A 26,328-nucleotide genomic window follows, 5' to 3' on the forward strand; every position below is an offset into this window, starting at 1 on the left:
TGGGAAGAAGAGGGAGAAGGGAGGGGAGAGGGGTGGGAAGAAGAGGGAGAAGGGAGGGGAGAGGGGTGGGAAGAAGAGGGAGAAGGGAGGGGAGAGGGGTGGGAAGAAGAGGGAGAAGGGAGGGGAGAGGGGAGGGAAGAAGAGGGAGAAGGGAGGGGAGAGGGGTGGGAAGAAGAGGGAGAAGGGAGGGGAGAGGGGAGGGAAGAAGAGGGAGAAGGGAGGGGAGAGGGGAGGGAAGAAGAGGGAGAAGGGAGGGGAGAGGGGTGGGAAGAAGAGGGAGAAGGGAGGGGAGAGGGGTGGGAAGAAGAGCAGAGAGAAGGACAGAGCAGCTTAATATAAGCACATTAGGACCAAAAAATGGAGGACATTGTGATTGTATGGCGTGACTTGGGGTGAAAAAACACCACAGGGATACCAAAAGCATAAAAGAAAGACAATCAAAAACAGATGAAGATTTCAACCTGAGGAGGGGCACAAGGGATGCTTGTGTTCATAACAGACAAGCATCCTCGTTTGTATCTATAGAAACTGATAAACGGGCTGGCACACCACTCATTTGGAGTACCATGACTATTAATTTGGCATTAAAGCGTCTTATGCTCCTAAGCTGATTACTGTAGCAAGCTGAAATGTCAAAATATAAATAATAAACAACAATAAAAAGCACAGAAACAAAACATTTGAAATTCCAATTAAATGGAACGGAACGGAGGCCAAGAAAAAGAACTAAGGATGTGAAAAGGTGTCAAACAATGATGGGTAAAGTCTCCATCTAAAGGGCAGGAGTACCTCGCATACATCCTTTAAGAATGACATGGCATCCTGGAGATGCTCATGAAGCTGCTGATGGACTCGAGTTTTCTGCCAAAATCAGATAGAACAGGAAAGCATGTGAGCACAAATAAACATTAGTGGAAACGTCAGAGATAGTGTAGACTGAGATAGAAGGACAGAGAAAGAACAGTCAGACAGAGACAGATATATGGTAACTAATCACTGTGTCAGGCAGCATCAAAACGGTGGTCCTGTTTAGATAATGACTCTGACCCCTCGCCCTCTCCTCCCACCGTGAGGTCCCATCCCTCCCACACATTCATCGGTTTGGTCGCTTCACAAAAATCCCATTGTAGGTGGCATACAAATATAGTGGGTAAATATTTATCCCCACAGCCGATGGTGTGAATGCGTGTGTGTGGGGTGAAAAGTGATCCCAAGCCATGTTTCTGGTCCGCATGCAGACAGGCAGCTAGCGCAGGAATCCTGGAGCAGTGGTGGTTCAGTCAACGCAACAGCTGCCAGGCTCCCCAGCCCCCATAACTCCAGCCCCCCACACCCCACACCCCACCTTCCCCCCAACCCCACCCTGGCCCACGAAGTAGGGGACAGATGGCAGGAGACACGCCCCAAGGGACGGGTATTGTTCAGCACTCCCACCCCCCCACTCCCCCTCCGACATTTGTCAGCCAAGAATCTTCATGTAATGCTACCCCTGCCCTCCGCGAGCGAACACATCTACTGTGTGCGTGTCCATTAAAAAGTGCTCAGGGTGTGGGGGAAGGGAAGAGAGGGGAGGCAGGGAGACTTACCAGTGAGTGCAGGGAGTTCTCATAGTTGGGGGAGGAGGGGGTCTGTCCGGCTGCACCACGAGACCATTGGTTGGTACCTGAGAGAGACAGAGAGGGAGAACCACAGTTATCCACCTGACATGGCTGATTCAGACATCACAACATGGCTGATGATAAGAGACCTGCATCCTGCTACACTCTACAGGGGCTGACTGACACACAGTACATCCACATCCTGTCTGGTCTGTTGTTGTTATGCTGTGAGAGGTATTTTCATCATTGGGGTTCAGCTGCATCATTTCCTGGTGACTGGGCTGCATCCTGCAACATGAGCCAAGGCCGTGGGTGGACGGCCCCAACATACACCAGCACACTGGGACATGGTCTACATCCGCTCATTAATGAGCTAATAGCCCAGAGAGCAATGTGAACAGTGATAAGAGGCCTGGCTGGGACAGAGGCTGTCTTCCCCTGACACTGACAGAGTGATTCTTCCACGACAATAGGAGTCCCTTACTCCCTCCAATGAGCCAGAAAGTTCCAGAAGGCTCTAGCAAGGCTGCACTCGTGGGTGCTCCTCTCGTCCGCTGATCTAAGCCCGATGTGATTGGCTGACAAGTTTCCAGGGGTCACAACACAAATATCCTCTGACCAATCACATGCCAAGCTGAGGTATAGTGTAACAGTCCAACAGCTCCGTGGCTTGCCAAAATACGCAGGCCAAGAGAGACTCAGAGACTTGACCTGAATTAACTTTCCATTCTGAGATTCTAGAGACAACCAAGAGACCAAACAAATGGTGGAAACATCTAACTAAGGAATTCCATTCTATCCCAGACTGGGTGATCTCTAGAGCACATTTGAATTTTACATAAAGCAGAGGGGATCACAATGTGTGGGAATGATTATAATCAGTACATTAAATGTGCAATAGCACATATAAAACAAATCAACTCAATTTGATTAGTGTGAAACTAAAATAATCTGCTAATCAAATTGAGGTATCCGATGCAAAAAAATAAATAATCTTTGTCTCTTTATCTTAGCCAATTTTGTATTAAATATTCCAACTAACAAACAACAGTGCACCAGGAGGTAATGCACTACACCAAGCCTGTGGTGTGCACATGAAAACAGTTCAAGTCTCCTTAATCGATTGTGACAATGAGGAAACCTCCCAGGTTATTTATACTGGGCTGTGTCAGTGAGCCAGCTCCAGCTATGGGCCCTCACTATACCGTCTGGTCTCCATTACTGTGGCAGGAGGCCAACACACAGCCCACGTACTGTAGCATACTCTACAGATGGATACATTGTTTGTCAAAACAAACAGCAGGACCCATTTTCTTCCTGTTCTCCTCTAAAATGGTATTTCAGTATTTGAGAGAGAAAGATTGGGAACCGGGAGATAGCTAGCTAACGTTAGTTTGTTTCTGACAAACACTAGGATTACATCTCCACTTGACCTGGGGGAACTGTTTAGGATTTTCCATTGATTCATCGTCAGCAGTGTAAACTAAGCATTAGTCCTCTTCTGAGAGAAAGTCTCTCCACACAAAGGTCCTGGAAAAGCCAGGCTTTAATTAAGAGGCTATTAAAAGTAACTTTGGAACAGGAAATGAGGGAGCCTCTCTGCTCAGCCTCAGCGTTTCCCTGGCACAAACCAAACAGGAAGTACTCATAACTAAGCCTCCCTGGGCCTCTGGTCCCCACGTGGAGGAGAGGAGGAGGAGGAGAGGGCTAATTGAACACACCAAAACCCTTTTGGGAAGGGTTTTGGACAAAGGCAGATGTTTTCTCACATGGAAAGGTCATGGATGTGGAGTATTTGTTTTGCATTTGTAAATTGAACAGAAACTGTAGATTCACTGAGGATTATGATTGTAAAGAGAAACTCTGTTTCACATTGTAACAAAAGTTGGTGCCCTTGGTATCATGTTGTCTCATTATTTGTATAACAAAACAATCCACACCCAAATAACTGGTGTTCTCAATCTCCAGGTGACAGAAACTTAACTGATATAATCTAAATGGTTGTTGACATTCTACCTCCTCTGTCCTCCCAGGTAGGGCATGCTGCCCTGAGGCCTGGCTAGCTGAGGTATAAAGTGGGTGGTGAGGGGTCGGCATCCCCCTGTGTGAGGCCGATATAGTCCTCCTCATCAGCTGAGTCACTGTCGCTCCTCGGGCAGATAAATGAGGCCTTTTGCAGGCCGGTCGGTCCATGGGGGGAACAGCTGTCCACAGACCAGGGCAACAGCTGAGGACGAGGGGGGCATACGTGGGGACAGCTGTCGCCACTACATCACCACACACGGCACAACTGCCCACTAAAACAACACGCTGGTCTCTCTCTCTCTCTCTCTCAACTATTAAATGTCCCCTGCACATTGCTCTGCTACATACGGACCCAGTTTTAGGGAAATTCATTATCTGAATTATCCGGTTGGTTATCTGGTAGAATGAATGCAGTGACTGAGAGGAGAGGATGACAAACTCTAAGATAGTCTCTTGGCCCCTTTCAGCAACTGAAGAGAGCTGACTCCTTATCACTATGTAGCTAGGGGCTGTCTGGGGTAAACTGCATCAGCAATGTCGTCAAAACAATAGAGACTCGGAAGACCATCGTGAGATAAACATCACTTGCAGTGTTCACCTACAGTACTAAGACAGAGCCTTATCGAGGAAGCAGTGCGGATGCTCTGAGGAAGCAATAACCACCACCTCTCCATGGCATTGGGACTAGTTTAGGCTGGTATAATTCTATAGTGCAGTAGATCAGAGTGCAGACTGATGTTGTACCTGCCCTTCGAGAGGGGGCGCCGGTGGTCACCACTGTACCTGCTGAGGCAGCAGCACCTGCTGTGCCAGTCAGGGGCGACGGAGATCCTACAGGGGTGGAGGGGTTGGATGGAAAACTACTGCTGGTGTGGTCAGGTGAGTAAATCTGTGGAGAGAGAGGGGAGATAGAAAGGGGGGAAGATGGAGAGAAACGGAGGGAAAGAGAGTGAGGGGGATGACAGAAGGAGGGAGAGAAATGGGGAAAGGGAGGGAGAAAGAGAGAGTTCTGTCAGTAAGGCTGAACATGCAGCTCTTTAAAATCACAACCTATCGTTTCCCCATACTTCTTTATAGCCTGTGTCACCATCCTTCAGCCTGCGCACAGCCGAAATTGGCTCATCAATTCTGGGGATTTTACAACTGGGGAGCCCATAAAAATGTTCAGAGCATACATATGGGCCTTTAACAGTGAGCAGCGGCTTCAGTTAAAGCTCAAATAAACGTAGCGTAAACCATATTCACTGTGACACCTGAAGGCTCTGACCAGTCTAGTGCCCTCCTCCAACTCTGGTTTGTGTTGTTTTATTTAGATCTCCCCACTAGCCACAGCATAGATCATATCATACAGATACTGTATCTACAGTAATATGACTGATACACTATTAGAGGAGAAAGTCAACGTCTTTACTTTGTGGGGAAACAGGAACAAAGCGGTTGAAATCCTTTAAAGCTAAAGTGGACTAAAATCTGCCCTAAATTCCATGAATATCTTTTTAACATGGTGCTATATAACTCCAGTACAAACCAGGGTGGAGGCCAAGAGAGAGGGAATGCCCGGCCATAGACAGGGAGAGATACAAAGGCCAGCATTAATCCCCCAATAGTGATGGAGCGGTGGGGGTTATTCTGAATGAGCTGCACCACCGCACCTCTCCATGCTAGACCACGCCCTGAATTGGGCCCCAGTGAAGGGAGAGAACAACTAAAACTGGATGAGTACTAAACAATCAGATCGGACCAGTTGAGGTGTCTTGTATGGACTATAAAAAACAGAGAGAGAGAGAGAGAGAGAGAGAGAGAGAGAGAGAGAGAGAGAGAGAGAGAGAGAGAGAGAGAGAGAGAGAGCGAGAGAGCGAGAGAGAGAGCGAGAGCGAGAGCGAGAGAGAGAGAGCGAGAGAGCGAGAGAGAGCGAGAGAGAGGATGATGTGATTCCGAAGCATACAGATTACATCTTTAAAACTTCCACAGGGATTTCATTTGTTTAGAGAAATGATGGATTAAAGCAGACAACACATCCCTGATTTGTTCCCTTTAAGAGGATATTTTGTGCCATAATGGAAAGTGTATCCCAGTAAATCAGGGTATTAGAGGTTTGAATCCCACTAATTAGCAGAGGCAGTAGATCCAGAAGGATTTCCCTCCAAGTAAACATCACATCCTACTCACAGGAAACCGTTTAACTTCAGTAAACACAATGGAATGCCGTTATTAATAATCTTCTCTTTTAAGCTTGATCACCAAGCTTTTGTGTTTCAATCAACTTTTGAAAATCCAAATGGTTTGGCTATTGCATGTCACTCTGTGTACCAAAATATATGTTTTTCCCTGTGGGGACTTAGAATACACGCTTCTTCTTCTCTATTCTTTAAAATCACATTTCTCAGTCAAAAGCATTTGTCACTGCTCAGTATCTTTACCCTGAGACACTAAATCCTGTTGAGAAGTAATGACCATCAACTGTGATCACAAGTGTATGTCTCAAATCAATGGGACTCAAAACGAATTAGCCAATATCTCTTCTCTTTCCAAAGCGGGCCGTCTATAGCCGTGACTCCTGACCCTGCAATATACAACGGGCCATTCTTCTGGTCCCGGGCTACTTCTGCTGTATTCAAACTGCAACACGACTCATTTTACCAACAACAAATGAGGCTCCGCCTCCTCATCGGTCACGCTCCCCCGGGCAGCGGGGGGCCAATAAGCACGGCCCGTTTAAAAGGCCGGAGAACAAAAGGCCCACAAAGGGCGGCCCGCAGAGTTGAGCCACAGCAGTTAGGAACCCCCATCGCCCCCCCTGGCCTCCCCACTCCTCGTCTCACCCCAGCCCAACCGTGTCCATTTCACCGCAGCTTTGTCATGCTAATAGAATTGAGTCTGAGAATACAAAAATACTTAATTTGTGATTATCATACCCCCTCACACACACTTTTCTCTTTCGGGTGCGCGCCACTGAGCCATAGCACTTCCCAAATGTAAACCCATTACGCTTTTCCACATTCTACTTCTCTCACTTTTTACTAGGAATAAAAGCTACGGTGGGTTTCATTTCTCGGAGGTGAGATACACTATATAGACAAAAGTCTGCTCAGCTCAGTGACCTTCAACGTGGCACAGTCATAGGATGCCACCTTTCCAACAAGTCAGTTCGTCATATTTCTTCCCTGCTAGAACTGCCCAAGTCAACTGTAAGTGCTGTTATCGTGAAGTGGAAACGTCTAGGAGCAACAACGGCTCAGCCGAGAAGTGGTAGGCCACACAAGCTCACAGAACGGGACCGCCGAGTGCTGAAGCGCGAAGCGTGTAAAAATTGTTTGTCGTCGGTTGCAGCACTCACTACCGAGTTCCAAACTGCCTCTAGAAGCAACTTCAGCACAAGAACTGTTCGTCGGGAGCTTCATTACATTTACATTTACGTCATTTAGCAGACGCTCTTATCCAGAGCGACTTACAAATTGGTGCATTCAGTACCAACTCATTCAAGGGTTTATTTTGTACTATTTTCTACATTGTAGAACAATAGTGAATACATCAAAACCACGACACAACACATATGGAAACATGCAGCAACCAACAAAGTGCCAAACAACTCAAAATATATTTTATATTTGAGATTCTTCAAAGTAGCCACCCCCTACCCCGATGACAGCCCCGCACACCCCTGGCACTCTCCCAACCAGCCCCACGAGGCAGTCACCTGGAATGCATTTCAATTAACAGGTGTGCCTTGTTAAAAGTTAATGCGTTTCAGCCAATCAGTTGTGTTGTGACAAGGTAGGGGTGGGTATACAGAAGATAGCCCTATTTGGTAAAAGATCAAGTCCATATTACGGCAAGAACAGCTCAAATAAGCAAAGCAAACTTTGAACGTTTCTTTAAGTAAAGTCACAAAAAAACAAGCGCTATAATGAAACTGTCTGTCACGCCCTGGCTCTGGGGACACTTGTATGTTGAGCCAGGGTGTGCATTTCATTTGTTTATCTAGTATGTGTATTTCTATGTTGGCCTGAGTGGCTCCCAATCAGAGGCAACGAGTGTCAGCTGTCGTTGGTTGTCTCTGATTGGGAGCCATATTTAAACTGTCTGTTTCCCATTTGTGTTTGTGGGATCTTGTTTCAAGTCTGTTTATGTTAGACCGTGAACTGTCACGTATCGTTTGTTGTTTTGATCGTGTCTCTAATTAAAGAGTATGTTTGCCTGCAACGCTGCGCCTTGGTCCTCATCTGTTCTGGACGATCGTGACAGAAGATCCCACCTCGACTGGATCAAGCAGCGTGACGAGGAGAGAGGATGGACTTGGGAGGAGATGAGTGCGAGTCTGGCAAGAGGGATGGAGGCCTTGGCCACGGGTAGGAGTGAAGCCCATAAATTTTTTAGGGGGGGGCTAACGCCGTGGACGACGGGGCAGCAGGAGGCCGCCAGGTTACGGGAGTCACTGGTCACCAGGGGGAAGGAGGATGTAGAGGCACGGCGAGAGGTACTGGCGTGTGTTGCCAGTCCGGTCCGGCCTGTTCCTGATCCCCACGTAGGGCCAGTGGTGTGTGTTCCCAGTACGGTCCGGCCTGTTCCTGCCACTCGCACCAAGTCAGTGGTGCGCTTCGTCAGCCCGGCACGGCCCGTTCCTGCTCCCCGCACCAAGTCAGTGGTGCGCTTCGTCAGCCCGGTCCGGCCCGCTCCTGCTCCCCGCACCAAGTCAGTGGTGCGTTTCGTCAGCCCGGCGCGGCCCGTTCCTGCTCCCCGCACCAAGTCAGTGGTGCGCGTCGTCAGCCCGGTCCGGCCCATTCCTGCTCCCCGCACCAAGTCAGTGGTGCGTTTCGTCAGCCCAGCTCGGCCCGTTCCTGCTCCCCGCACCAAGTCAGTGGTGCGCTTCGTCAGCCCGGCACGGCCCGTTCCTGCTCCCCGCACCAAGTCAGTGGTGCGCTTCGTCAGCCCGGCGCGGCCCGCTCCTGCTCCCCACACCAAGCCAGTGGTGTGCGTCGTCAGTCTGGCACGGCCCGTACCTGTTCCACCGGTGGCTGGTCCGGCACCGGTCAGATGCTTCACGCCGGAGCTAGAGCAATCCGCTCCACCAGTGTGCAGTCCAGCTCCGGCCGGCGGGGCCAGACCGGACCGGGGGTACTTTGGGGGGTTGGAGAGGGAGCGGGGATCAGGCCCGGAGCCGGATCCGCCGCCTAAGCGGAGTGCCCACCCGGTCCCTCCCCTGTGGTGTTTGGTGGGCGCGGTCGGAGTCCGCGCTTTTAGGGGGGGGGTACTGTCACGCCCTGGCTCTGGGGACACTTGTATGTTGAGCCAGGGTGTGCATTTCATTTGTTTATCTAGTATGTGTATTTCTATGTTGGCCTGAGTGGCTCCCAATCAGAGGCAACGAGTGTCAGCTGTCGTTGGTTGTCTCTGATTGGGAGCCATATTTAAACTGTCATTTGTGTTTGTGGGATCTTGTTTCAAGTCTGTTTATGTTAGACCGTGAACTGTCACGTATCGTTTGTTGTTTTGATCGTGTCTCTAATTAAAGAGTATGTTTGCCTGCAACGCTGCGCCTTGGTCCTCATCTGTTCTGGACGATCGTGACACTGTCTCTCATGAGGACCGCCACAGGAATGGAAGACCCAGATTTACCTCTACTGCAGAGGATAAGTTCATTGGAGTTACCAGCCTCAGAAATTGCAGCCCAAATAAATGCTTCACAGAGTTCAGAGCTTCATGAAATGGGTTTCCATTGCCGAGCAGCAGCACACAAGCCTAAGATCACCATGCACAATGCCAAGTATCGGCTGGAGTGGTGTAAAGCTCACCGCCATTGGACTCTGGAGCAGTGGAAACACGTTCTCTAGAGTGATGAATCACGCTTCACCATCTGGCAGTCCGACGGACTAATCTGGGTTTGGCAGATGCCAGGAGAACGCTACCTGCCCCAATGCATAGTGCCAACTGTAAAGTTTGGTGGAGGAGGAATAATGGTCTGGGGCTGTTTTTCATGGTTTGGGCTAGGCCCCTTAGTTCCAGTGAAGGGAAATATTAACGCTACAGCATATAATGACATTCTAGACGGTTCTGTGCTTCCAACGTTGTGGCAACAGTTTGGGGAAGGCCCACAGGGCTCTGTGCACAAAGTGAGGTCCATACAGAAATGGTTTGTCGAGATTGGTGAGGAAGAACTTGACTGGCCTGCCCAGAGCCCTGACCTTAACCCCATCACCTTTGGGATGAATTGGAACGCCCAACCTCACTAATGCTCTTGTGGCTGAATGGAAGTAAGTCCCTGCAGCATTGTTCCAACATTTAGTGGAAAGCCTTCCCAGAAGAGTGGAGGCTGTTATAGCAGCAAAGGGGGACCAACTCCATATTAATGCCCATGATTTTGGAATGAGATGTTCGACGAGCAGGTGTCCACTTACTTTTGGTCATGAAGTGTATATTAGGCCCGGTTAAAGATTAGTTCTGGGAGTTATTAAAATGAGAAATAGTCAGTAAGAGGAGGGACAGAAGAGCTCTCTGTGAGGTTTTGTGGCTGTTGAAACCCAGAGTACTCTAACTGGACGGAGGATATATTCATCCTCAGTAGTGCAAAGGTTTATGAGTTATTGTGTGTCAAACGTGCAGGGAGACATGATCGAAAATGGCACAAATTCCAAGGCTTGATTATTCAAACTGGTGCGTAATCCATAGGCTTTAGGAGTGTGTTTTTTTAACCTACAATTCCCTTTCTTGTATACTCTGAGATTAAGTCCACAATTATCCTGGCTTAGGCCCAAAAACAACTGCAAACACATCCCTCTGGGCTTATTTAATCAGCATTCACTATAGCACTTAATACCCATCGTGACTACCGAGGTCGCTTCCTTTACAGACTAAAGAGGGCCATTAATATACTGCACCATCTCAATTCAACACAGGAATAACAAATATATTTGATATTAATGTGTGTGGAGAAGGTAGTGTAGGCAATAACACAGGATTCACACCCAGAGAGGGGATCAACCTAGAGGGGATATCCACAGAGGATTCCTAGCCATCCATGTAAGCCTAACGCCTCAATCAAACTGACATTCAGAGGGAGAGAGTGCAATTTTAAGTGCTGCATGGATTGTGCCTCCACTTACAAGTAAACCAATAGGGCTTTACCCCAAACAAACAACCTCTGTGGATTTGTAACATGGTTTCTATCTAAATCTCCTTTGAGGCTTTCCCATTTCCCCGGAGGAGAACAGGGGTGTGCTGTACTCACCGAAGCCAAGGCTTTGCCCAGTGCATCTCCAGTCTGCTGGCTTCCAGTGGCGTTCCCCCGATTTGCAGCAACTACATAAACAAGGAGAGGACATTTATAACACAGCGCATAGATTAAAGAAGAAAGCATAATTATGGACATTTATCTCGCCTATTGATATTTAAGAGTAGATCAACCAAATATTCGGCGTACCCATGACCCCGTCGGTGGTGTTGACAGGCGGGGTGTGTGTTGGGTTAACGAATGGTGAAGTGCTGGCGTTGCTGCGGTGGAAGCTGGACATTGGAGGAAGACTGGCATTGATGTCTGTCGGCGATACAGAGTGTGGAGGGTAGTTCTGAAAGACAAAGAGAACAAAACACGTGTACATGAGGACAAAACAATATTGTGTGTGCATACACTTGTTCAGTGGAAAGAATCGCATTTTGCATGGTGAAAAACTATCACTTGATAAATAGAGGTTATATGAATGTGGAGCCCAGACAGACAGAGGGCTTTGGTTGAGCAGCAGCTGCAGGCTCCCCGTGAGTCCCAGTGAGACACAGTGGGCAGACAGAGCAGAGCAGATGAAACACTGATAGAGGGGGTCAGCCGTGTCTTACACAGATACCGCCCAGACAGCAACATCAGATAGAGAGATAGCCAGGCCACGGCTCACACCGACCACTCTCACTACGGGCTCAGCAGAGAGGAGGGGATGTGCTCTGATGGGGCAGAACAGGACATGGATGCTGAATACACATAAGTCACAGTGTTTCCCCTAGCTAGACTTTTTCTGTAGGCAGGGTGGGCAATATTGTGGGCTGCAATATTGCACACCACAAATATTCAATTGAAACCAATGCAGGCCAAATGTTTTATGAGTATGGGGCAATAGAGCTTAAAGGGGAGGGGGTAGACTGTCTAAGAATAGGTAGGGGAAACATTGAGACTTACAGTATGTGCTTACATCACTAGCTGGGTTGCTTACCAGGCGGTCATGTGAGTGCATGTTGACGTAATTTCCTGACTGCGGCATGTGAGATGAAGATCCTCCCAGCATTCCTCCATAACTAGGCTGGTTGATCCCATTGGAGGAATTCCACGGGTCAGAAGAGTTGTGGGTCCCATCTAATGACAACAAACAGAGTTAAGTTGAAATGGATCCGTCTTGAGTTTCATCCCTATTCTTCACAGTATAATGACTAATTTAACAAAAGGATCATCCAATTGAAGAGACGTCCTGGATTTGATTCCAGAAGGGAGCAAAGACGTTTTAATGGCTTTAGTTTAATAACCAAAGTCAAGTTTACATAAAATGCAATATGCCTGAACCGCCGTGAAGCAAACCACAACACACAGCTTGATTATGAGAGCCCAGAGAGACCTTTCCACATAGGGCAGTCCCCCTCCTCTCTGCTGAGTCGCTGGATCACACAAGGGAGTTGTTCACTCTCCCAGTCTGGTCTTAGGACTGAAACACAAGCCCTGTCCTGGACACAGCTGAGATAACACTAAGCCTCCCTTGGCTAACAGAAAGCAACCCCATCCCTTCAAAGACCACTGACTCTGAGCCCAGGCTCAGTGAAATACTGTCTACCAGAAGAAAGAAATGGCTAAATCAAGCTGAACATTTGAAACTGTTTAGCGACATCAGAGAGAGTGACTACAGAGAGAGTAACTGAGTGTGATGTTAGGATGTTTGTCCAGAAATATTTTCTCATGGGTCCACTGTCCATCAACAGGCAGGGGAAGACATTGACAAAGACAGATTGAACAAACAGATAAAACTGGCTTCTTTAGACTCCATGACAGAGACTGTCTTAAGTCAGAATCACTTACCAAAGAAAGTGCTTGCAAACATACTGCTGGGGGGTTTGGGAGATGAGTAGGAGGGGGAATCTCTGTTGAAGTCTTCTGTGGAGTTGGGAGACGGGGCATACACCTGCCAAAGGAAAACAGACATTATCAACATGAATAACAACAGGAGGTGCACAGGGCAGTCTAGAATTTTGTCCAAGTCATTATCCTCTAAAACATAGCTTGTGACTGTTCTCTGTATGTGGTAGGAGCATAATGATGATGATTTGGTTGAGTTATTAGGATGATGCTGAAGAGGAACAATTCTAATCCCACACCACCCTGCCTGGTGGGTTGATCACAATCTAAAGCCAGTGCATTAAGGATGGATTCATTAACCATCATTAGATGAAAACGAGTATCTTTGACTAAATTCATCCCCTATTCCTTACACGACTGTCATCTGTAAAGTAGCGTTGTATGTTGAAGCCAGAATCATGTCTACTTTAATGAATGTAGTGAACGAACTGAGCCGTGGCGGTTTAAGAAGCCAGAGGTGTGGCAGCTGGGCTCATTTGGAAGGCTCATGGAGGGAGGACTGGATTATCAGGGGGTGTTTGCCTTTCAGATTGTCTCAGTTCTTAATGGAACTATAATGACACAAGCACACACGCGTTCATAAAAACACTCTGCAAATTGCAGCTCGCCAAAGAAACAGAAATCAAATCAGAAAATCAAATATGGGGCCTGTGCTTTTCTTTATTTTGCTACCTGGCTGTAAGCTGGCGAGGGATATAGGGAGGGGAAGAGCGGTGAGGCACAGAGCGCTGTTGTGCAGCTGTGGCTGTGCCAGGCTGGGTGGGAGGATCAAAGGGCCGTGAGGCCAAACATTAGTGATGTGGTCTCTGACTTTATCCACTCCAGATGGAGGGAGAGAGAGCAAGGGAGAGAGGGAGCTAGTGAACTCACCACGCCAGAAAGAGGGCTGGTCCCTCAAACCTAACACCATCACCATGCAGCACAAATCACTACCAGACCTGCCACCCAGCCCCCCCCCCCCATCCTCTAGTCACCAGCAACATAAATTCCTCTTTCAATGACCTAATGGCATACTCATCTGTTTGCGTGAACAGAGCCCTTCAAGAACTTCAAAGGTTGCTTCCTAATGCAACAAGATGTGTCAGTGGGCATGGAGAGAATGTTTTGTTGTCCTACTGAAGTATAATGATCTTATTTACGAGACACAACCCCAACAAACTTAATTTGTCATCACTTTAGTACGTACGTCAAGAGAAAGACACGCACATATTCACTCACACACGTGAGCGACATATCAATTCCTTAAGCACCCAGTCAGTCAGCTTAGCCAACAGTCAGGGCCACGGGGTCTTGCTGAGCGAGCAGTGTGTGTGAGCATGTGATTAGCTGTGTGTGTACCTCCAGCACCCTAAATCTCATTTAGCAGGGAGGGGAGGGGATCTCTTGGGTCCTCTGGCTCACACATGTGACCCAGGGTGTGGGGACTCCCGTGGTGATTCCAGGTTAGCCTCACACAGGAGCCCTGGCTTTGTCCCAGTCTGAGCCTCAATGGGCAGCATATGGTGGTGGATGATGCTAATTGTCCTCTTTACCCTGGCCTAGCCAGTCAAGGCATTAATAAAACATCCCAAACACCGGGCGCCTCATTCCCCTAGCCTCTGGAGGAGAGGGCCCGCCTGGCTTTCCTTTTACTACCACATTAATTAAAGAGACGTCACTCAGGGCCCATGCCACCAGGACCAGCACAGTTGTTAGAGTTTGGGTGTTTTGTTTCTGTATATTTTACGCATCACGTTTAATGTAAGAATATCTGTAGCCATCATAATCCATAAGCAATCATTAATTCAGGGTTTGTGGTTTATACACTAAGCTAACTCATGTTTGACTTAATATCAACAAGCATAAGATTTCACTGTCAGATTGGAGAGAATGGGGACAGTAGGTTCTTGGCAGAGCTTCATTCTGCAACTCTCTAGTCTCTCTGTGGCTGATCTGAGAGGGCTGATGAGTCCCTCCACACCTTTCCACACATCACCAGCCTGCAGCACCCGCCTTTGATCTCAACACCACACCAATCAAAACAGCACATGGAAAAAAACATTAAACTGTCAACATATGGATACACCAAATGACGACGGTGAAAATAACATCTTAAAAATAAATGATCACCGCCGCAAAAAACAGTCCAACAACTGAGGAACTCACAAAGACACAGCTGAAAGCAGTGGGCTGCTGGTGTCAACAGAATATCCTGTCTCTGCACGTCACTATGTGGAATCAAACCATGCACGAGGGCCTTTCTTTTCAAGTCTAAATCTAACACACTTATAGAGGCTTAAAGGCACGCACGCAGCTCCAACACAATGGTCCCCTGCTACACAGCCCCAGCACCACCTTCCTGATGGGGCATGTTCAGCACTGCAGCCTAGTACCAGTCAACCCTTTAACAGATACATCTCACGCCTCAAGCTGTTGATGCTTAAAAGCTCCAAGATTTAAGTCTCAAGAAACACAATTTTCAAAGACCAACTGCACTCTGATAAATGAGGTGATACCAGGTGTTATATATGTGGGAAGATGTGAACATGAAGTTTAAACTCTGAGGCAAAACTCATACACCTGATGTTATCTTGTGCTGTAAACAGTTATTTCATATTTCCTAAGGTGGGAAGAAAAACAGTCATTTACTGGATGCCTCCTTGGTCCAATCCTCAGTGCACTTGAGGGATATTAGACAGGAAAGGCCACACCTTAGATAAACACACTCCACCCACCAAATTCTCCCAAATATCTGAATTCTCTAAAGCTTGGGCTACTCATTTTCTCTGGAACTGGATGAAACAACAGAAGTAAAACTACTTCACACACCATAAAACACAGAAATCAATTTTTTTTGCCATAAAACCCATAATCACTCTCAAACTCAAACAAGTAAATGTGAGTTTTGTTGATGCTCACAATAAACACTATTTATCTCTCCCGCAAAGAATAAAAGATAAAGAGCTTCGTATTGGTTGGTTATTTATCGACTGCTCTGGATCATAAAGTTCAACTCTGACCCATGCTGCCCACATGCTCCCAATTTTCTCCCTCTACTGACCTTTAAGACCTTCCTGGTAATACCTAATATAAAAAGATCAAAGTGATCTGTGGTGCTGTAGGAACGAAGCGTATTGTCCTAATGGGGTATGAGGAGTGCTAAAGCACAAGCATGTTGACCTCATAAAAGTGAATCTCACAATGGTATAGAAATGTTCAACTCCCTGGTTTCTTTAAATCAGAGAATGAGGTCCAATGGGGCCTTGACTCTGAAACGTGGAGTTAATGTTCTAGATGGAGCTGAGTGGGTGTTTCAGTGTTTTGCTCTCTGGAGAGAAGCTGGGAAACAGAGGGAGCTTTTTCTCTCCTCATCTCTTATTCAGCAGCAGTGCCAGTGAGACTTTTACACCTGTGACACAATTACTGCAAGCATCTGAGGAAACTCAATTTAGCTCAGAGGCAGGTAAACCAAAACACAAATGCACGCAACCACACACACACGCACACTACACACTCTCCCACATCCACACACTACTACACACTCTCCCACATACACACACATAAAATAAAGTTTTTGCAGGAACACAGAAATCAAAGAGTTTTTTACTGAGCAATCCAGGAATTACATTAGGCTCCCTGTAGAGTCCAGAATGCCGATGTGATTAAAAACAGATGGAATAACAGCAACGTTGGTGCTCAGAGCTCAATCTACAAACAGGAAAGTCTAACCTCAACAGGCAGCCTCTTTTCCTTAATCATTCCCAGACTTCCACGTGTTATTATTTCAACCCAGTCTCAGTGCTGAACCAACCATCCAGTAAAAATACATTCACAGCTAAAAAAACGATATTTTCAGTGTATAACACTGAAGTCTGTCTACGAACAGAGGTGAGAGAAAAAACATGATGTGTTTTACTTTTTTCAACCACACACATCCACATGTTGAGATTTGTTCCTACTTATATACAATGTATGTGCCTTGCTTATATTCTGCTTGATCTCTAATACAGAAGTATGTGCTGAAATCTACTTTAAGTTTTGACATACATGGTTAGCTAAAAAAAAAGTGAGCCATCTAGATTCAGGCTATAACATGTCTAGAACATATTGAGAGAGAAATGAAGTAAGTCCTCTATTTGAACTGCAAAGAAAAACAAATGGTACTGTCACACAGCTGTAACTGAGGCAACGGGAAAAATCAGTCCACAGAGGAGAGAGGAAAGAGAGAGAGACAGAGAGAGAGAGAGAGAGAGAGAGAGAGAGAGAGAGAGAGAGAGAGGGAAGGGAGAGAGAGAGAGAGAGAGAGAGAGAGAGAGAGAGAGAGAGAGAGAGAGAGAGAGAGAGAGAGAGAGAGAGAGAGAGAGAGAGAGAGAGAGGAGAGAGAGAGAGGAGAGAGAGAGAGAGAGAGAGAGAGAGAGAGTAAAGCAGAGAGGAGTGATATACTCTAGAGCCGAGAAACATGCTGTGCAGCGGACAACCCAATATTCTGTAACTCCATACCCGAAGGCCAATTACAAACGTGGACACACACACACACACACACACACACACACACACACACACTCTCCCTCTCTTTCTCCCGCAGACAGAACTCACCGATTTCCCGTTGTAGTAATACATTAAGGAGTTGCTACCCATTCCAGGGACAGGGTAGGCGCAATACATGATAGCTTCGGCTATTAGACTGATGACTGGAGCAAGTGTACTGTTTCAGAACACGGCAGCAGCAGCACACAAGCCTTCTCCCTAGACATACATCGAACCCGTTCAAAAGGGACTAATTCTTTCAGTCCTGGGCTGGCCCTTCACACATGGATCTACTCAGAGGAAACTTATGCAAAGCAGGGCTGAACCATTCGCCACAGCGTTAGGGGGGTGGTTGAGAGAAGGGGAGGGGCTGAAATGGTTCTTCCCTGTAAGCCTCATATGTGCTGAGGCAAAGAGGAAAGCGGATCGGGGGAAGGGAGGGGGGGGGGGGGGAGGTGGGGGGTGTAAAAAAGATAAAGCGAGGAGGTGGGACAGAAAACAAATGATTTAGAAAGAGGAGAAAAAAATGATAACTCCCAAGCATAAACATTTAGATTTTCTGCAGGGGAGCTGGAGCTAAAACTATTTAGCTTTGGGCATGGTATCATCAATTTACTTTATTCAAAAGCAAACAAATTACTGGGTAAGTAACTGCAATAAACATGCTCTCCCACACAGGTTTTAATCCTGAGTGGGCTAATCTGTTGTTTTTGTAATAACTGAATTAGTCCGCTAGCAGTGAGGTAAAATGAAGGGATAGGGTTTCTTCAGCTACACAACCATCTGGACAGGAGTTTAACCTGTTCCCACCCTCAACATTATGCCAATTAACAACCAATATGGGAAAGTGGACTATCAACAAGGAAAGGAAAAGATGAAGGGAAAATAAGAGTTTAAATTACATTTGGATTATATTTCTTAGGTAGAATACCCAGAGTAATAAAAACAGACTGGGAGAAGGAGAAAGAAACATTTAGAATGTTCTAGAACATCTTAGTGAGAATGTTCATGTATACTGTGTGCTTCCAAAACAATGAAACTTTCCCTATTGTCAGAATGAACCCACTTCTCACGACGGTGACTGTAAACAGAGAGAGTTGTTAAACACACGCAACAGCTGCAGAGGGGCCGGGCCATGACGTCAGACAGGCAACAGAACTGTGATGCTCCATTTCCTAAACCCCCGGGGGCCTCAGGCTCAGACGTACACCACAGGCCAGGGGGAAGCAGAGGGGTACAACCGAAACAGCCACAGCCATTTCATTTCACTGTCTGCCTGTCACTCTCAGACCGCTCTGCTGTTCCATGTCGGCCTCCATTGAAGGAGGAGAAAGAGGAGAGGTGGAGAAAGAGAAGAGGAGGAAGAGCGAGGCCAGAGGAGAGGAGAGGACTGACCCGTGTGCCATACAGAGCCTTTAAAGCCCACTCCATCCAGCCTCCCTGGAGCCTTTCATGTCTGCCAGTGGAAGCTTCCTGGACTAAACACAGTCCTGTGCACTCATTGAGAGCATTATTGTTATAGAAAGATGAAAGCCTCCCCTTCCCAAAGAAAACAAGGCTTTATTATGTTTTTCCTTTAGTACTATTATTATTTATTCCTCTTTCTTCTCCGAGATTCTTTTAAACTCTTCCAAGGCACTGGGGTCTACATGCTGGTACCACTTTATATCTGGACCCGTTTCAAGTTGATGCTTTAAGGAAAATGTGCGTTTGAAGGGTCCAAAAACAGGTCCGGACACAGAAGGCCATACTGAGAAAAAAAGACTTGAAAGCTCAAAGAGAGTGAGTAAAGAGAGATGGACTCAACACTGATAAAAGCAGACGTGTTACTAAATGTAGCTGCAAACACAGGGACACTTTGGGATCCTTTACATTTGTCTAACAGACAAACAGATATTAGTTGTATTAGTGAGAAGACACCCAGGTTGTCATACTTCATTTCCTGAGCTACTGAACCATGTCAGATCTCATCCTAAACACCAATCTTCTTAAGACAGAGACAGAATCACCACCCTCTATCACACCATCAACATCCAACCTGGGCCCGGCCCCTGACCCATCAGCCACCAAGAAACAGGACAAAGATTTTAAAGACCAGTCTGCATCTGTGTCAAAGTGGGCCAAGTGTTACCTCACTGGCAGCCACCCAGCCATGCACCTGTCCACACAACTCACCTCTAATCACATTTGAGCCACTGGCCATGCTTTTTTCCCTGGGATTTCTTTGGGTGTTAAAAAAGATCCACCGCAAATCCACCAACTGAGGTCACCTCCATCTCATGCATGGATTTAGCCATGATGTCATAAGACAGGATGGGGTGATTGTTTCCTGTAAGAAGCTCTGGTTTTTATTTGGGGGAGCGGGCAGTGGGGGGGTGTTCTTAATCTGCCCAAAACCCCACAAGAAGTTCATAACACAGCGTGGCCTTGACTTAATTACACATTCATTACACGTTAACGCCAATGATTTACGACTGCATAAGTCAGCACAGAACAGGCATTTTCTCATCTGTAGGCTGTTCCAGACCAGGCATACAGTACAGTGCTACTGGCTCTGCTTCAGTTTGAGATGTTAGAGTATCTCTAACTGCTGAATCTCTAACTACAGACACGTTTCCTCCTCTTCCAACTCCCCCTGACCTTATTTCCCTAACGCTTTGCATGTGTGTATGAAGCAGAAAGGTGCTTTAGAGTTATTTATAACGCACTCAGTCTGTGTGACTGAGTAAACATACACATCCTCTAGTGCTGGTTCTGCCAGACATATAGCTATGGTAATCCTGGCTGAGCCACTCCTGGCCTGGCTGACTGATTGACCTGACATAGGAGATACACACACACACGTACACAGAGAGACAGACCGACATACACAGAGACACACAGAGAGACAGACACACAGACACAGAGAGACAGACAGACAGACACCCTACCCTCCCCAGAGTTTACTCAGACTGGGCCATCGATCTCCAGCCCACAGACATGCCTCATATGATCTTTTTCAGTACAACCCTACACTGCTGTGAGTTAATTCACCATAGGCTGGAACACCCACTCTCTCGCTCACCCATCCAAATATGATCTGAACCACATTCCCAACTGACCACAAAATAACACTCCACCCAACTCCCTTTCATCAACTCTGCCCTTTGTCTTCCAAATACTCCTGGACATACAAACCTCACTCCCCCATACAACTGTTCATAAACTTATTTTGTGATAGGAGCCTGCTCTAGCTCCATAGCAACATCACATCAAATTCCTCCCTTGTGTCTTTGTATGTTCTCAGTCATCAAATACGACTCTGGAACCAATGAATTGTATTAATAATATCATGGATGTCACGACAACGACAATGTGTACTCCACAAACACAGAGATCCAATAAGCATTACTAAAGCTGCAGGATGGAAGGAGGCTATCTCTGAGCCACGACATTAAGACTGAGCCTCTCTATCCAGTTCAGCCTAGTACAGTAGGTCAGTGTTTTGACAGTGTCCACTAGTCTTTCACTGGGCTAATCCACAACCAGGCACCCAAGAAGGACCAATCCAATCAAAGCGCCCTGACATGGCTCTGACTTACACACTCTGAGGAAACCCCTCACCGCATTACGGGGAGCATCTGACCTACAACTGGGTCTGCAGCTACAACCTATAGCGTGAGCTTCACATGGTGATGCTCTCTTAGACCAGAGGGGTATACTACAAAGCAGGATCAATGAGTTAGCCAGCTAACTTTGATAAACAACTAGGAATAACTATTTATTTTCTGGTTCATTAAGAAGGCTAAACTTAGATATGTGTTTTTGGTTGTTGAGTCAATTAGACCATGGCCATTTCAAGCGTATCTAAAAAAATATATATATATTTCAGAATATTTAGACAAGTTAGCTTGATAACTCATTGATCCTGTTTTGTAGTATACCCCACTGGCCACTCTGGCGTGGCTTAGAGTTCAACGACCTCTGACTAACACACTCTATTAACCTAATCATTAGCGATTGTTGACAGAGCACCGTCCCAAGCCTGCCAGGCAGCAGTCTAAAATCAAGGTCTGCATTAACGTGGTGCACTCACGCAGACAGGCCCTACATAAATAATTTACTACAGGCCGAAATGTGAGTAATGACTTTAATGTGTGCATTCATTTCTGCTTCATGTTCTTTTAACTCTGTTTCTCTCCTTGTAGATGAAAGCAGCCGGGACCTCTGGAGTTGTTGGCCTGCTCCTTTATCTCTGCCTCTCATGTCATAGGTAAATTTGAGCAACCCAAAGACCGATAAACACACCCAGGCAAAGCCCATGGGAGGGAGGGGGTGAGGATCTCTGTTCAGGATCATCCCAGTCAAACGAGGGACATCTATCTAATCAGCCATCTGATGAGCTCATCTCCAGAGGGCCTTCAGACTGGGGTCAGAGCACAGCAGAAGAGCCTGGCACACTGCCCCCTGGTGGTCTGACTCTGACCTGCTGACCTGATAGGACAGGGGCATGGTGTTGAGATAATGGGCATCATGCCAACCCAGAGATGGATGTGAGCTGGTCTGTAGCCAGGAGGCAGAGGTAGACAGAAAGACAGTCCTGTTCTGTTTAGTACTATAAATATTCTAGAATTGACTTTAGAAAATGAAACAGACCATGTCTCCTGTAGCTCAGTTGGTAGAGCATGGCGCTTGCAACGCCAGGGTTGTGGGTTCGTTTCCCACGGGGGGCCAGTATGAAAATGTATGCACTCACTAACTGTAAGTCGCTCTGGATAAGAGCGTCTGCTAAATGACTAAAATGTAATGTCAACCCACATTCCATGCACCATAGAAAGTATTGTCAGCTATGTCACAATGACCATTCTCTTAAAATTCTCCTTGAATAAAAAAATAGAGAAATTAAAATAAATGCTTCATCAAAAATGTTTAGATACAAGAATGTCGAGGTACATGACGAATGTTGTCTGATAAGTCATCTGATGCTGTGAAACAGCCAGACAACAAGGGAACCCAGATCACTTGAGACGATACAACTGTGCCTACATGAAAGGGCCACATCAAACAATGATTGTTTGGCTGTATTTGCAGAAGGCTTTGCTGACGCGTTTCATCCCAAGGCACGTCTACTCACAAGAGCTGCCCTCTGCCAGGTCCTGACCTGCCCTGGTTCAAAGAGAACCCAAAATGAGCTCTGCTTCCTGCCTGCCTGCACCATTCTGCTCCGCCTGCAGATGGCTGTCTAGTCAAAATACATGTAGCTGCATCGATGAAAGGGAGCTGTAGTCTCTCTGAGTTCAGCAAAACACACACACACACACACACACACACACACACACAAAGGAGATAACCTCTGTGTGTCATTCACCCGACCCCTGCGAGGCAAAATCCTGGGTCTTAGTCTCAGAGCCCGGAGCAGAGCAGACTTCCTCTCTTCTAGTCCCTGTTTCCCTGCTAAGTGCAAGTCTCTCAGAAACAAGGGTGTCTGAGTGATCTGTCAAAAGCAAATGACAATCTTTTTTGTCATTCACAGCCAGGGTTCTCGCTAGCAAAAGTCCCTGAAGGGAGTTGATTCCGCCCCCCCATCTCCCCCCTCTCCCGCCACTTTCTTTCTTTCCCTCCTCCAGACTAGCATCACCACAGCCAAGGAGGAAGTGTCACATCAAGCCGTTGTGCCAGTGACAAGGGCGCGTAAAAAAAGCCTGCCTATTTACACACACCAGCCATGCCCTCCCAGCTACACATGAATATCCTACAAGATACAGCTTTTCCCCATGAGCCACAGAGCTGCCACCGTGGCACGTCTCTCTCCTCTGTCTCCCTGTCAGACGGACCCTTAACGCAGGTGCCCGTACAGCTGCCCGTCAGCAACCCTGCTCTGCAGCAGGCTGTCCATCCAATGATAAACCGTTATGTCTTCACTCAGCGCGATGCTCAGTTTACAAAGTGATACATCTAGCTATGACCACGGACAGTCCACTGTATCATGAAGTAAGCCTTACAAGACTTAAGTCTGATACAGTCAACTTCTGATCATCTGCAATGGCTAAGGACCTTGTGTTTGTGTGGATTGTACATTATACTGGATTTATGTTCTACTTTTAATATAAATAACAGAAGCAATAAATAATGTGTTTGAATTGGGACTAGTGGACTCCAGTGCACATATACACTACATCAGGGTTCCCCAATATACAAAATGGTTTGAAATGATTATGTTTTAGTCAAATGTTATATCTGTTTGGGCTTCTTGCGGTCAATTTGCAGTCCACCAATTATTTGTAATTAAGTTCCGGCCCCCTGACCATCCTCTCATGAAACAAATGGGCCAATGGCTGAATCTAGTTGATGATCTCTGTACTACATCATGTTCATGCCACATTGCTCACTTCATTTGTATTTTACTAGGTACACAGTTTATCTATTGACCTACTATTCAGAGGAAAATGGTGCTTATTACATTTTACATTTTAGTCATTTAGCAGACGCTCTTATCCAGAGCGACTTACAGTTAGTGAGTGCATACATTTTTTTCATACTGGTCCCCCGTGGGAATCGAACCCACAACCCTGGCGTTGCAAGCGCCATGCTCTACCAACCGAGCTACATCGGGCTGATAAAGTTGGTGACACGCCTACATACGTTGGACCTTCCTTTGAGCCAGAATAATACAATAATAATCCTGCAGCGACAGGAAATGTGAATTATTATGTGGATTCAAATTAATGGAACTGTTTTGTAGGGGTTGATACATTTTTCGTTAGGGCAAATCAAGTCTGACATTTTAATGTGGAAATTACAAACTTTAGAATACTTTTTAAACATTGACTTTAAACACTACAAGTTTGTATTTCCTTCTGTGCAGGAAAATTCTCAGTAACAAAAGAGCCATCAAATTAAGATCCTACATCTGTACAGTAGCTCCTGTCGCCTAAAAGGAGCATGTACGTAAAATGAACTGCAAAAGTGGGTTAAGGAAAAAGTGTGTATATGAGATGAGATTGGGGTATAAACATGTGAATGTTTGCAATCAGCAGCTGGCTGGCTCTCCCTGATGGCCTCCACATCCTGGTATATACTACAGGGGAACAACCTAAATGCACAGAGGATGTGCTCCCATAAATATTATGATTGCAATATAAATCCTACATATACACACATCATATACACACATCAGCCGCTCATTTAAAACACACCGCTCTTCAAATCTAAACCCCCTCAACAATTTTTAGGTGAGGATAAAAAATTGAAATAAAGTTTGAAATAAATAAATAAATGAGAATTCCCAGTAGGGGGAATAATGATATGAAGCATTGTATTCATTTTGTTTATCAAGCAGCTCTTCAGGCCCGGGTGCTTACACAAGCAAAAGCCTTTCAGCAGCATCTGCAGCCAGCTGCATTTCTGCCTTACAGGTACACTGCAGGGTTCTCACCCGGCACGGCACAGCACAGCTGCCCCCGGCAACCCTGATCTGCTCCAGGTGTACCTGTGCCCTCGACACCCCTAAACCCCACCACCTCCACCGCTGTCTGCCGCCCACACCAGCCTAGGTCCCTGCAGGTAACCCCTGTACACGCACGCACACACACACACACACACACACACAAACACACCTCCTACCAGCCAGTATATAACCTCTAAACACCTATAACCAGTTGCAAGACAAGCTATGGCAGCTCATATCCCCTCCACCTCCTCGCCCAACACCTTCCACCAGGCCCATACAACACCTCCTAAAAGCCTCCAGACCAGCCCTCCATCACCGCCCACTCAACCTCCATCCCAACACCACCCACAACACAGGCTCTCTCTCTTTACCTTTCCCTGCAACCAGAGGAAATAAAATAAATACAGCCCCTTTTTCCCTGTTAAAGTCTTGGCTCTGTCTTGGGATCAGAGACTAACTCCTCCAAGAGCCAGGCCTTGTCTTCTCCACACAGAGTGACAGACGATGAAGCTGCATTAGCTCCTCTGCTTATTCCACTCAGGATTGTACTGCTTTGATTCTGCTGTTATGAGTCACATAGTGCACCTGCGTCCATGTGTTAAGTAGAGACAAATAAAAGCCCTGCGTCCATTTACACAACAAAGAGATGTACCCCGCAAGGCAACCAATCTTTCTCTGCCTCCCTCCCTGTCTTCTGGCACCGCCCCACACATCCCCTTCACCTACTTCAGGAGAATTTTCCCATGCCGCTGCTTTCCTCCCTCTATTCCTGACAAACTAGTATTCAAACATAAATTCAGAGACAAAACACATCTCTCTCTTTTATGTCCTGTGGCTTGTTCCATATTTGATTTCAGAGGAACAGCGGTGGAGCTCGCGATTATCACAGCTCCCAAAAGCAAATCCAGTCTCTGAGCCACCCTCATCAAAGCCCCCTTTTTGTTCTCTGGGGAAGAATCCTTCAGCACCAAAGTAAAGCGGGATCTCTGCTAAAACCAGTTGCTTTTTTTTATTAAAAGCATCGACTTGTACCAGCGGCTGGGAATTTAAGGCAAGGCTTAATCGCCGCTTTGAGAATCCACCAGGATTTTCACAATGAACATCTGACTTAGTGATTTATGCATATTAATGAGGCCCGGCCCAGGCGGAGGCAAGCTGAGCTCCACACTTCCTCTGCATTCTAATGTCTTCTGCTCCACCGGGATTATTACCCATGGAAATGTCTCTGATTCTGCGCTATTAATCTCTGTCTGTCCTCCTGTTCAGCTACATAATGACTAATTAAACATCAAAAGAGCAGCGCCGGGGATCCGCTCTGACAGCTCTGCTCCCCGCGCCCCGCATAGCCCCTCATCCCAGGAGAGGAGCTGAGGAGACCACGCTGTGACAGGACAGACCCCAAAATCAATCACCCCAATGTACACACACATACACACACTCTAGTACACACACACACACATGCGCACATATACACACACAAAAACAACAAGGCAGGGCTATGGGCTCCTTACACATCAACCAGGTACCACCAGTGCCACTGCAGAGGACGTCTTTGAAGAGTCAAGGAAAACAAGTGAAATCCCAGCTAAGTTTGTGCGACAGTAATGTCAACAGCTCTCTTTGTCTGTGTGTGTGTATTTGTATGTGTGTGCACAGTGTGTGTGTGT

General features: G+C 46.7%; 2 protein-coding genes across 2 annotated transcripts in view; one reads left to right on the plus strand and one right to left on the minus strand.

Moving 5' to 3' along the window:
• LOC311128558 (protogenin A-like) overlaps positions 1-1,534 on the plus strand; it is a gene marked incomplete at both ends in the record, with an annotated part of 39,898 nt that extends 38,364 nt beyond the window's left edge. The window contains one exon of the mRNA XM_084160745.1: positions 1,239-1,534. Within this exon, the coding sequence (XP_084016871.1) occupies positions 1,239-1,534 (296 nt within the window). The remainder of the gene's footprint in view (positions 1-1,238) is intronic.
• A 7-nt stretch (positions 1,535-1,541) lies between these two features.
• Positions 1,542-26,328, minus strand: part of LOC311128560 (transcription factor 12-like) — a gene marked incomplete at its 3' end in the record, with an annotated part of 82,697 nt that continues 57,910 nt past the window's right edge. Inside the window, exons 9-14 of the mRNA XM_084160747.1 lie at positions 12,670-12,772; positions 11,819-11,958; positions 11,041-11,185; positions 10,849-10,919; positions 4,368-4,512; positions 1,542-1,663 (exon numbers count right to left, since the gene is read on the minus strand). Of these exons, the coding sequence (XP_084016873.1) occupies positions 1,542-1,663; positions 4,368-4,512; positions 10,849-10,919; positions 11,041-11,185; positions 11,819-11,958; positions 12,670-12,772 (726 nt within the window). The remainder of the gene's footprint in view (positions 1,664-4,367; positions 4,513-10,848; positions 10,920-11,040; positions 11,186-11,818; positions 11,959-12,669; positions 12,773-26,328) is intronic.

This window comes from Coregonus lavaretus, assembly GCF_964263955.1.
Source record: "Coregonus lavaretus genome assembly, chromosome: 4".
NCBI classification, from domain to species: domain Eukaryota; kingdom Metazoa; phylum Chordata; class Actinopteri; order Salmoniformes; family Salmonidae; genus Coregonus; species Coregonus lavaretus.